At 46.9% G+C, this 12,687-nt stretch overlaps 1 protein-coding gene across 1 annotated transcript in view; it reads left to right on the forward strand.

The window, feature by feature from the left end:
* Positions 1-12,687, forward strand: part of LOC137306543 (mucin-1-like) — a 31,111-nt gene that overhangs the window by 4,130 nt on the left and 14,294 nt on the right. Inside the window, exons 2-3 of the mRNA XM_067975812.1 lie at positions 8,721-10,501; positions 12,135-12,208. Of these exons, the coding sequence (XP_067831913.1) occupies positions 8,721-10,501; positions 12,135-12,208 (1,855 nt within the window). The remainder of the gene's footprint in view (positions 1-8,720; positions 10,502-12,134; positions 12,209-12,687) is intronic.

Genomic DNA, 12,687 nt, shown 5'->3' on the forward strand with positions numbered 1-12,687 from the left:
ATAAACCCCCCGAACCCCTCGATTAGATTCCAGTCTGTAACTCACTCCCGGGTATCTGTTATTCTATATATAAACCCCCCGAACCCCTCGATTAGATTCCAGTCTGTAACTCACTCCCGGGTATCTGTTATTTGGTGTTTAATCATTAACCATGGGGATTAGTTGATGTGGGTGTTAGTCATTAGGAATGCAGCCTGTTTGTCCGAAGCATTTCATGCCCCCATGACATTGCATCGTTTGAGTCAGTACTCTGTTCAGTTGCAGTGCGAGTGCTTGCTACGGGTGTGGTGCAAATGGAGGCTTTGTTACTAACAATCCAATTTGCAATTGTGTACAGTGTAGTAACTGTGCTTTAAGCAAATTCCCAGTGTTTGGGATTGTACTGACTGACTTGTTTCACGTAGTTTGTACTTGTGCTGAATTTCACCGTTGTAGTTTGTTTATTCGCCATCCCCCACTTTGATTTTCTTCCCTCGTCGCCTGAAGGCTAAGAATAAGATTGTTGTTACATGGCACAGGCGCTGGTGCCTGGACCAAGTTATTATTTTTCACATGAGAGGATGAACAGTGACTGTAGGCTACTCCGCTATGAGGAACATCGCAGCCGAGCCTGGTCCAGTCTGCACGCACACATTCTGCAGGGGCCAGTGAATGGTAATCAGATGTAAAAATCGACTGATTACTTTTTCCCCTTCCTAACCTGGGGACACTGAGTCCAATTGGAGTGCTTGGCTGCTGCCCAGCACAGAATGGGTATTGAACTCGGGACTTTATTTTGCCTGTGTGGCTCAGTACCACAGTGGATGGAGCACTTGGACACTGAACTGTCATGGGAGCATTTTAAAAGTTATTGACTGTCATTCCCCAGTCCCTCATGCAGTGTTCCTCAGTTCAGACTTGCTGTCCATTGAATAGTTTGTGCAGGAACCACCTACGCGTGGAGATGTTGCTCAGTGACTGGTTGAGACAGTGTGATCAGATATGAATAAGGCAGTGCAGAGAGAGAGGGAAGAACAGACGTATTGCACTTTCATGCCATTGCACACTGCCTGCTCATCATGACTGGGTGTTTGGACAATTTACAGAGAGATTGAGCAAGCAGTTGTGGGTGAAATACAGTCCGTTTAAATGACCTTTATAACAACCCAGCTCTGTCGCAGACTGTCTTTCCGCAGTTAGATCGGGGGTTTCATACCCATGTGGAAACGACAGTGATTGAGATTGGTGCCCTGTGCCCGCACACAACCATCAGCTATTCACCGTGTGCCTTCACTGGGGGCCTAGAAGAAATGTCCGGGTCACTGGCATTGTTGACCACAGCACCCTCCCGCCTCCAAATTTAAAATAAAATTGCTGGACTATAACTTGGTGTTGTAAAATTGTTTACATATTTATAAAAGCGTTGAACAAGACTCTTCATCTCGACACTGTGCCTTTTAACAGGTTATCATAAAAAAAACCTCAAAATTGTCAAGACGGTGAGGAAAAAAGCCTGTATTTTACATAATGCCTTCATCCGATCCCTCAAACATCTCTTGTACAATTAATTGTATTGGAGAGACAGACATGCAGAGACATTAATCCATCTTTGACCACATGCGATTTTAAAGAAACTCTGAAGTTTGGGGTGTAGCAAATTTAAAATTATACGCCAATGAAAGTCAAAGTGCGTGACCTCAGCTGTGTGTGATGCTGATTGTGGCAGCTTGGTTTAGTGTTCAGGTGTTTGCAAAAATAGAAGTGCGATGTCATCATTGCATCAACCATCTATAATAAATTAAAGGTCTCGCGTTTGCGCGCACTTTCTGTCCACAAAACCGTACTTCTGGTTGTCACATTTTTCAATTATAATTTCCCATGTCCAAATTTATAATGGAAACCACCTATGTAAACACCTCACGCTGTAAATACACCCTCAGGCCAGTGGTGGTGCCTCAGTTTTGCACCTCCCAGCTCCTCAGCCCCTGCTGGAGAAGCCCAGCAAGTGAGACAGTATCTGTGGAGGAAGAAACAGAGTTAACGTTTCAGGGCGAAGATATTTCCTCAGAACTGTTGAGAGACTTAGAATCATAGAAGTTACAACATGGAAACAGGCCCTTCGGCCCAACATGTCCGTGTCGCCCAGTTTATACCACTAAGCTAGTCCCAATTGCCTGCACTTGGCCCATATCCCTCTATACCCATCTTACCCATGTAACTGTCCAAATGCTTTTTAATAGAATCAACACAGTTAACTTTTTTTGCTTCCCAAATTGTAATTTCTGCTATTTGATTTTCTATTATTTATAGTTAAATTATTATATAAAAACAAGGACAGAAATGTGTGACTAAAATATGGGGTTGAATTACGTCTGTATGCCGTGGTCCAGTTACCCTTTGCCCTCTAACTTCGCCTGAAGACTACACTTGGTCTTGTGCAATCCCAACTAACAGCAATTGTGGGCTGCAAATTGTATTTATATAGCACCCAGGACGTCCCAAAGTACTTGTCCTCACCGTTAGGTTATGCAAATGTGGCAGCCAATGTGTGCACAACAGGATCCCACAAATGAATGTCAATGTGGTTGGGGGTTAATTCAAACTTGAAACTTCTCTTACTTAAAAGCAAAATACTGCAGATGCTGGAAATCTGAGATTAAAAACAGAAAATGCTGGAAATCCTCAGCAGGTCAGGCAGCATCGGTGGAGCGAGAATCAGAGTTAACGTTTCAAGACAGAATTGGAAGTAAAGATTTAACAGTTTTTAAGCAAGTACAGAGCAAGGGGAAGGGGTGGGGAAGGAGGGGAGGAAAGAACATAAGGTGGTAAGGTGGAGGGCAGCAGTGATTAAATAACAAAAGGGATGATGGTGCAAGGCAAATAGGGTGATAATGGGATAAGTAAAGAAACAAAAGATGAGTCTAAAGGAGCTGTAAATGGCAACAACAGAACCATTACCAGCAACTGCTGTCCGAAAAAATGGCAGCAGTAAATAAACTTCTCTTATTGTTCGATTGCAGCCCAGAGATCTGTGTCTGAATTCGATACTTAACACTCTCCCCCTCCCATGATGAATTCTAACCAAAGCTCAGCAAGTTGTAAAGGGTCAGTGTCACTGGAGGTGGTCTCATCTGCTCCAAAACCTTCATCTCCAAAGTTTTATTTAAACCAAGCTGAAATGACTGCATAAAAGATCCCGCCCCTTTAATATCGTATCAAGTTTGAGAAATGCCGATGTGGGGTCTGGGCAATGACCTTGAGTCAGCAGATGGCAGTGACCTCACGGGCCAGCCTTGTTAATGGCAATTTCACATTTCTTTACCCCAACCTGCTCTCTTTTTTTTGTTCATGGGATGTGGGCGTCGCTGGCGAGGCCAGCATTTATTGCCCATTCCCTAATTGCCCTTGAGAAGGTGGTGGTGAGCCGCCTTCTTGAACCGCTGCAGTCCGTGTGGTGAAGGTTCTCCCACAGTGCTGTTAGGAAGGGAGTTCCAGGATTTTGACCCAGCGACGATGAAGGAACGGCGATATATTTCCAAGTCAGTCTGGTCAGTCATTAACCAGCAGTCTGGTCAGTCATTAACCAGCACAGTGCCCTCGTGTTCACTCACCAAACTGTGTCCGATCGTTTCCAGCCGTCGGAATGTCAGCAATTATGGCTTTATGAAGGGGAAGTCATGTCTGACAAATTTGCTTGAGTTCTTTGAGGACATAACGTACAGGGTGGATAAAGGGGAACCAGTGGACATAGTGTATTTAGACTTCCAGAAGGCATTCGACAAGGTGCCACATAAAAGATTATTGCTCAAGATAAAGAATCACTGGATTGGGGGTAATATTCTGGCATGGGTGGAGGATTGGTTATCTAACAGGAAGCAGAGAGTTGGGATAAATGGTTCATTCTCGGACTGGCAACCAGTAGCCAGTGGTGTTCCGCAGGGGTCGGTGCTGGGTCCCCAACTCTTTACAATCTATATTAACGATTTGGAGGAGGGGACCGAGTGTAACATATCAAAGTTTGCAGATGATACAAAGATGGGAGGGAAAATAGAGAGTGAGGAGGACATAAAAAACCTACAAGGGGATATAGACAGGCTGGGTGGGTGGGCGGAGATTTGGCAGATGCAATACAATATTGGAAAATGTGAGGTTATGCACTTTGGCAGGAAAAATCAGAGAGCAAGTTATTATCTTAATGGCGAGAAACTGGAAAGTACTGCAGTACAAAGGGATCTGGGGGTCCTAGTGCAAGAAAATCAAAAAGTTAGTATGCAGGTGCAGCAGGTGATCAAGAAGGCCAACGGAATGTTGGCTTTTATTGCTAGGGGGATAGAATATAAAAACAGGGAGGTATTGCTGCAGTTATATAAGGTATTGGTGAGACCGCACCTGGAATACTGCATACAGTTTTGATGTCCATACTTAAGAAAAGACATACTTGCTCTCGAGGCAGTGCAAAGAAGGTTCACTCGGTTAATCCCGGGGATGAGGGGGCGGACATATGAGGAGAGGTTGAGTAGATTGGGACTCTACTCATTGGAGTTCAGAAGAATGAGAGGCGATCTTATTGAAACATACAAGATTGTGAAGGGTCTTGATCGGGTGGATGCGGTAAGGATGTTCCCAAGGATGGGTGAAACTAGAACTAGGGGGCATAATCTTAGAATAAGGGGCTGCTCTTTCAAAACTGAGATGAGGAGAAACTTCTTCACTCAGAGGGTAGTAGGTCTGTGGAATTTGCTGCCCAGGAAGCTGTGGAAGCTACATCATTAAATAAATTTAAAACAGAAATAGACAGTTTCCTAGAAGTAAAGGGAATTAGGGGTTACGGGGAGTGGGCAGGAAATTGGACATGAGGCTGAGTTCGGATCGGTCAAGGCCCTGTGGGTGGCGGAGTGGGCCCAGGGGCTGAGTGGCCGGGTCCTGCTCCTACTTCTTGTGTTCTTTAGATTTGAGGTTAGGATCAGATCAGCCATGATCTTCTTGAATGGCGGAGCAGGCTCGAGGGGCCGATTGGCCTACTCCTGCTCCTATTTCTTATGTTAATTGAGTCTCTGGAGTGATTTTTCTGTGTTGAGACCCATTGGCTCAGGGACCAGGTAAAATCTGGCGATGTTCCCCATCAGGCGCCAACAAACGTCCCTTCAATGACCCCGGGCACTCAGTGCTAAAACCACATCCCAGTTACAACCTGTTTTTATTATTTTTCCAGTAGGTAGAGTTGCTGTTTTTAAAATGAATGGGAGACAGGACCCAGGTCTTGGGAAGTGTCTGTTAAATAAATTTGAAGTCTGAGTTTGGCAACAGTGCCTAGTGTTTTTTTTACCATTTAGCTCTCGACTCCGTTTAGAAGTCATTTTCAGATGATTTTGAAAGGGTGTTGTCTGCCAGTACAGCGACCTGGGAACCACTGTTAGCGCCACAGTGCTGCGACATGTCAAGGGCACCAGGCTTTGCTACTGTAAGTTACAGCGTAACACGTTACCCGTTGCCAATACACTGGATTCTGAAGAGAGTTGTGTGATTATGAACCCAGCTGGTTGAGGAATTTTTTGCAGTGAGACACAAGGGTTAGAGCTCAATGTTCTTTTTTTTTGGGGTCTTTCTGTTATTATTATAGTTGTTGCCTCTCTCTCCCGAACGAAAATTCTTCTGTTTCTCCAGCCCTTCTCTAGGCTTGTTTTTCTCCAGATTCTACTTCTTCAGTTTTTCCTCGGAGCTCAGCTGATGGGTTCCAGTGGACCAGGCTGACCAGCAGGGACTAATTATTGGTAATGTTTATACACTCCTGGTCCATGTGTTACTATAGAAACAGATTTCTAGAGCCTCTGAAGCATGCCCTTTTCAGTTGACCAATAAGGGTGACTTTGGATTGCCCCAGTGTCATCAACAGAGAAACAATTGATCAAGGAGGCACGAAAAAGTTAAATTCTCCCTGTGACGGGGAAGGAGCTCTTAATACAATAGTTCAAACCGATTTCAATCTTTTATTCCAATCGTGAACCACAATAACTTGCATTTATATAGCGCCTCTAACATAGTAAAAATCCCAAGATGCTTCACAGGAGCGTAATCATCCAAAAATTGACACCGAGCCAAAGAAGGAGATAGTGGGACAGGTGACCTAAAGTTTGAGCAAAGAGGTAGGTTTTAAGGAGCATCATAAAGGAGCGGTGAGGTTTAGGGAGGCGATTCCAGAGCTTAGGGCCTAGACAACTGAAGGCGGTGTGTGAAGGAAGGCGGGGTGGAGGGATGCACAAGAGGCCAGGGTTGGAGGAACGCAGAGTTTTTGGAGGGTTGTAGGGCTAGAGGAGGTTACAGAATTAGGGAGGGGCGAGGTCATGGAGGGATTTGAACACGAGGATGAGAATATTAAAATCGAGGTGTTCGGGGACCGGGAGCCAATGTAGGTCAGCATGATAGGTAAACGGGGCAGGGTGCAAGTTAGGATACGGCAACAGAGTTTTGGATGAGCTGAAGCTTATGGAAGATGGAAGGCCAGCCAGGAGAGCATTGGAATAGTCGAGTCTGGAGGTAACAAAAGCAAGGATGAGGGTTTCAGCAGCAGATGGGCTGAGTCAGGGGCAGAGATGGGCAATATTATGGTGGTGAAAGTAGGCGGTCTTGGTGATGAAGAGGATATGAGGTCAGAAGCTCAGCTCAGGGTCAAATAAAATGCTGAGGTTGTTAAGTCTGGGTCAGCCTGAGACAGTGGCCAGGGAGGGGAATGGAGGTTGTGGTGGGAATCATGGTAACCATGTAAGGAACATGAAGTTAAAGGTCACCCTCACCACCATGTGTCCTTCAGTCTGAGTCCCCAGATGGGCTTCACGTTACTCCATGGGCTGGCCTTCCTGTCAATGGGCTCATAAATATAGATCTCGGTGGGTAAAGGCACTGCCTGGTGTGGAGCTGAGGATCACAGACTGAGAAAGTTCCAGATTCAATTCCCGGTCCGCGCTGTTACCGGATCTCAGCTGAGGCAGTAGATAATCTTTAACTGAGCTCAGTGACCTTGCTAGAAAGAGCATGTATGCATGTGTGAGTTAATGCCCCTTACTGTAAACGCCCATCTAGGCTAATCCACAAGAATTAGCCCTTGGTTCCAGAGGATGCCTGTTAAACTGTGCCTGGGCTGGGGGCGATCTCGGTGGCCTGATATTTCCAAGGACAGTGGGAGACATTGATGTCAGAGGATGGTGGTTTTGGGGTATTCTGTGATCTGATTGAAACGAGGCTGCACATCTTGTTTCCTTGGGTGTATTTTTTTATCCACAACTTTTGTTTATTTTTCCTCTGAATGAGATGGCATGATGTAAAGTGACATTTATTTTTATCAGAGTAGCAGGATCTGATCACCAGCAGGCTGCATGCAAATTCTCGGGTGACCTAGGCTGTGCCTACGCAAAGCAGAGATTGTAATCTTGCTGCAAGAGATGGGAATGGATCAGGAAGTGAGTCTAAATCAGGGAGTGTTGTTGTGGTAAGGAGCAGAGCACCACAGGCTGTGAAACACAAGGCACTCTGAACATTTGATGTCATTTTACCTTTTCAATATAACCAAAGTTTTGATGTTCACTGGTTCTTGTCTGGATAGTTCAAGTTTCCCCACCTGCATGACTCCCCACCCTCCCCCCAACATACCACTTCCTGAGGGGTGATCACAAATTGCTACTGGTGTACTTAATCCAGTTCCTGTCCAGACATGAATCTACCTCAATATTCTGATTCAGATATTTATTGGAGCCACTGAATTTGGGGTTTATTTTCTTCACCTTTGAGCACTCCCTTAGTACTGCACAGAGTCAGTACCTCCCCTGATTCAGCCCACCATATACTGGAGTCCATTGTCTTCTCCTGAATTTGTACAATAAATCGAGCGTAATCAACTTACAGCAAATATAGGCTTTCTCGGGTCAGTGATAAAATCTCAGAAAAAATTGAATAAATTAGCAAAAAAAACACTGAGAGGCATGGCTGTGCACCCTCTCAGCCTCCTCCCTTTCCTCTGTATGTGATGTAGGTGAAGGTGGGCTCTCTGTTGATCATCTCTCCTTATCTGGAGAGCAAGCAAGTGCTGCTAGTGACAAACGAGGGAAGGATAGGATGTGTCACACACAAATATGACAAGACAGTCTGGGCCAGCAATAATGAGATAAATGACCAGCTAATTTGATTGTATTATTTGAGGGAGAAATTTTGACTAAGACAAATCCCCACTTTTCTTTACTGGTGCCATGAGATCTTTAATGTCTACCAGGACCAATAGAATTGGCAGATGAGCCCTTGGTTTAACATGTCATCTGAAGAACTGAACCTTTGAGCACTCCCTTAGTACTGCACAGAGTCAGTACCTCCCCTGATTCAGCCCACCATATACTGGAGTCCATTGTCTTCTCCTGAAGGCTGGGGTACTGTCCAAATGGGCTGCTCCCTTCCAGTACCTCACTTGTGTGGCTATTCTTCATGTGTGAGCCTAGACAGTTAGTGCCAGCATGCTATTTAATGGTATGGGGCATCACAGTTGACTGTTACATTCAGAGTTTTACCAACAGAGCTGGTCAAGGGGCTAATTCAGCTTCTTTTACCCAAGTGCCAGAAGAGCTGATGCTGTGTATCTACTGAGGGAGCAGGTGATTTATGCGGACCAGAACCTGCCTTGTTGAAGATTGTTTACTCGCGGGTTTCCCTTGCATTGCAAGTCAATCTCACATTTATCTTTGTGCTTTTTGTCTTTCCAGTGGCGGCAGCAAATACGATAGTGAGCACTGATGGAAATGTTTCATTACCTATTTCAAGCACTGCTCTTTCCTTAATGACATCTCTTAATACAGTTGATGCAACTACTGCAATACCGTTAGCGACCTCGCCGCTGGAGCACGCAACCTCGCCGCTGGAGCACGCAACCTCGCCGCTGGAGCACGCAACCTCGCCGCTGGAGCACGCAACCTCGCCGCTGGAGCACGCAACCACGACACCAGAGACCTCGCCGCCGGAGCACACGACCTCGCCGCCGGAGCACGCAACCTCGCCGCCGGAGCACGCAACCTCGCCGCCGGAGCACGCAACCACGACACCAGAGACCTCGCCGCCGGAGCACACGACCTCGCCGCCGGAGCACGCAACCTCGCCGCCGGAGCACGCAACCATGACACCAGAGACCTCACCGCCGGAGCACGCGACCGCGACACGAGAGACCTCGCCGCCGGAGCACGCGACCGCGACACGAGAGACCTCGCCGCCGGAGCACGCGACCGCGACACGAGAGACCTCGCCGCCGGAGCACGCGACCGCGACACCAGAGACCTCGCCGCCGGAGCACGCGACCGTGACACGAGAGACCTCGCCGCCGGAGCATGCGACCGCGACACGAGAGACCTCGCCGCCGGAGCACGCGACCGCGACACGAGAGACCTCGCCTCCGGAGCACGCGACCGTGCAACTAGAGACCTCGCCGCCGGAGCACGCGACCGTGCAACTAGAGACCTCGCCGCCAGAGCACGCGACCGCGACACCAGAGACCTCACCACCAGAGCACGCGACCGCGACACCAGAGACCTCACCACCAGAGCACGCGACCTCGCCGCCGGAGCACGCGACCTCGCCGCCGGAGCACGCGACCTCGCCGCCGGAGCACGCGACCTCGCAACCAGAGACCTCGCCACTAGTCACGGGGTCTGCTGTAACAAGTAATGGCTCCACAATGTTCTCTACGACAGTCACCCCCGGTGGGAACTCTACTGGAAATCTGTCCTCTACAATCTCTGTGAATGTAACCAGTGGCACTCTGGGCACCTTCTCTACTACTCTAGGAAACTCAAACTTCACTTCAATTGCACCAATGAACATCACGGCCACTGAACTTCATAACATCACTTCAAATACACCCCAGGTTAATGTCTCCACCACATTGCAGCCAGCAACCGCAATACCAAGTGGAATCTTAACAACAATGAGCACAATTAACATGACAACTAGTTCTGGCGTGATTGGTCAGTCTACAACCTCTTCTCCGATGAGTTCCACAGTTTCTTCCAATACGACCAATACAACCGTGATATCCCCCAATGCCATGACTGTCATTTCAACTCCTTCTCCTTTGACAAACTCCACTGCTTCTGCAACGGTGACCTTGATAAGCACAAACACGGTCACGACACAGATAACCACACAAGAACTTGCCAATGCCACCAGCCTGAGTCCTGTACCACTGCCAACCAGCACTGCTCTGAATAATGACTCCTCAACCACTCAGCGGCTCAGCAACACCGTTCCAAGTGCCAATACAGATTCTGGCACCACAACCAGTAATGTGTCCATGAGGACCATGCAACCGAACAGTGCCACAGTTTCCACTGTGCTTACAAGCACAAAGACCACCAGCATGACATCCACTGCCACGACAGCCCCAACATCCAGCTTCAATGTAACTTTTAGAATTCTAAACAAGACTTTTATCTCCAGTCTGGAGAATCGAAACTCTGCAGAGTTCAAGAGCTTGCGTGATCAAGTTATTAAAGTGGTAAGACTAATAACAGCAACATTTAAAATGCATGAACTAATTAACCCTTGCTACACATTCCAGTTCTCTTTCCCCCCCCCCCCCCAATCCCTTCTGTGGGTAAATGTCCCTGTCCCTCAGGGGGCAATACTGAGCCAGACACACCAAGACAGTTCCCCAAATTCTCTCTGGTAGCAGCAGAGGTGGTAAATTATTACTCAAACAACTTTTGAGCTCCGTTTCCCACAATAGCTGCTCTTGTGGTATCTCTGAAAGAAATACTAGATTGATTCCTGGAATGAGAGGGTTATCCTATGAGGAAAGATTGAGTAGAATGGGTCTATATTCTCTGGAGTTCAGAAGAATAAGAGGGCTTGATCGGGTAGATGCTGAGAGAATGTTTCCCTTTGCTGGAGAGTCCAGAACTAGGGGTCATAGTCTGGATAAGGGGTCGGACATTTAGGACTGAGATGAGGAGATATTTCTTCACTCAGAGGGTCATGAATATTTGGAATTCTCTACTCCAGAGGGTTGTGGATGCTCAGTAGTTTAGTATATTCAAGACTGAGATCGATAGATTCTTGGACTCTAAGGGGATCGGGCGAGAAAGTGGAGTTGAGGTCAAAGATCAGCCATGATCTTAATGAATGGTGGAGCAGGCTCAAGAGGCCGTATGGCCTACTCCTCCTATTTCTTATGGTCTTAAGTGGCAAATTGTGGACAAGTTTGTGTGGTGAGCTGAAGCCCTTTGGGAACTAAGTTTCCCAAACTCATTTCATGTCGGATCCTTTTAGCCAAAAGACAAAGGAAACTCATCCCGACTGGATTTGAAGCCTGGTGTCAAAAGTGTTGAATTGAGCAGATCACGGAACAGGTGCCCTGTGCTTGGTTCACAATCCACAATCTGTGCTCGATCCCAAACTCTCTGTTGCTGTGCGTGTCTCCATGACGACCAGCATCAGACTTTATCACTTGGCTATGGACACAAGAACAATACCTGGCTTCCCAAAATTTTTACTGTGTACAAACAGAAGGAAGAGTATCCATTCCTGTAGCGACTGTAGAATCAGCAGAAGCTTGTGAATTGTGAGAAATATTGTGGGAATTAGTGAGCGGTGGGGGAATCTAAATCCTGGAATCACACCTGCTCCGCATCTCAGTCCTTTCCATCTCCTCATGTCATTTCTGTTTTGTCCCCTTTACTACCAGCAGAGGGTGGAGTCAATATAAGAACAGTTCCAGATAAGCCCACACAGTGCCTGGTCCACCTCCTGGCTGAATCATGGATGTACCTAGCTGCAGGTTCTGAGAGTGGGGTATAGGTTGGGAGAGTTAGTGGCAAGAACATGGTGTGGGGCTTTTGAAAAGGGCAGGGTATGGGAATTTTTTTGTGGTGAGCAGGGTATGTTAGCAGTTGGTGGCGAGACTGGAATATGAGAGGCAATTGGTTTTGGGAGCAGAATTCTGGGGCAGTTGGTGATGAGAGCAGGGTAATTGGGATAGTTGGTGGTGAGCGCAGAGTATGGGGAGGGGTTGGTGATGGTGGGAAAAGGGTATGGGGCAATTGGTGGCGAGTACAGGCTATATGGAATTGTTGGGGACTTTATTTTCTTTTAATTAAATGATACATCATTTTGTAACATTTCTGTTACAGCTGGACGACGCTTACAATTGTTCTATATGCTCACTCCGCACATCGTATGAGGGCTCAGAGGTTCTGCAGTTCAGGTAAACCATTCGTTTTCTATGATACCTCGAGGTGTGGGAAGAGGTCCTGCCCTCTTCAGCATTAAATCATTAAAATAACATTGTAGCTTCAATTTTGTGGTCCTGGCAAAATCTGTACCAGGAACATCAAAGTGCACTGAGCTGACAGCATTGACAATTTTGTGGGGTCAGCTAATTTGAATAATTACCATTAAGTCTCAGCAAAGCTTTAATCTTTCGCTGGGAGTTCTCCTAAAGGATGATCCAGAAAATCTGGCTACCAGCTCAAATTTAAAGGGATGTGGTCACTTGGAGGTAAGTGGCTGCATATGGGGTAGATGTTTCAATTTTTATAATCTTTCAAAATGGAATTCAAGTATTTGTTGGCCTTTAAGAATGGAGTAGGGAGTGAGCCAGATCGGGCAAAAATCAAGGGAAAGGAAACAGAATGTGGAGCCAATGGACCCGACTCAATGCGTGATGACTGGCAAAGTGGATGA

The sequence above is a fragment of the Heptranchias perlo genome, chromosome 44 (assembly GCF_035084215.1).
Source record: "Heptranchias perlo isolate sHepPer1 chromosome 44, sHepPer1.hap1, whole genome shotgun sequence".
Lineage (NCBI taxonomy): Eukaryota > Metazoa > Chordata > Chondrichthyes > Hexanchiformes > Hexanchidae > Heptranchias > Heptranchias perlo.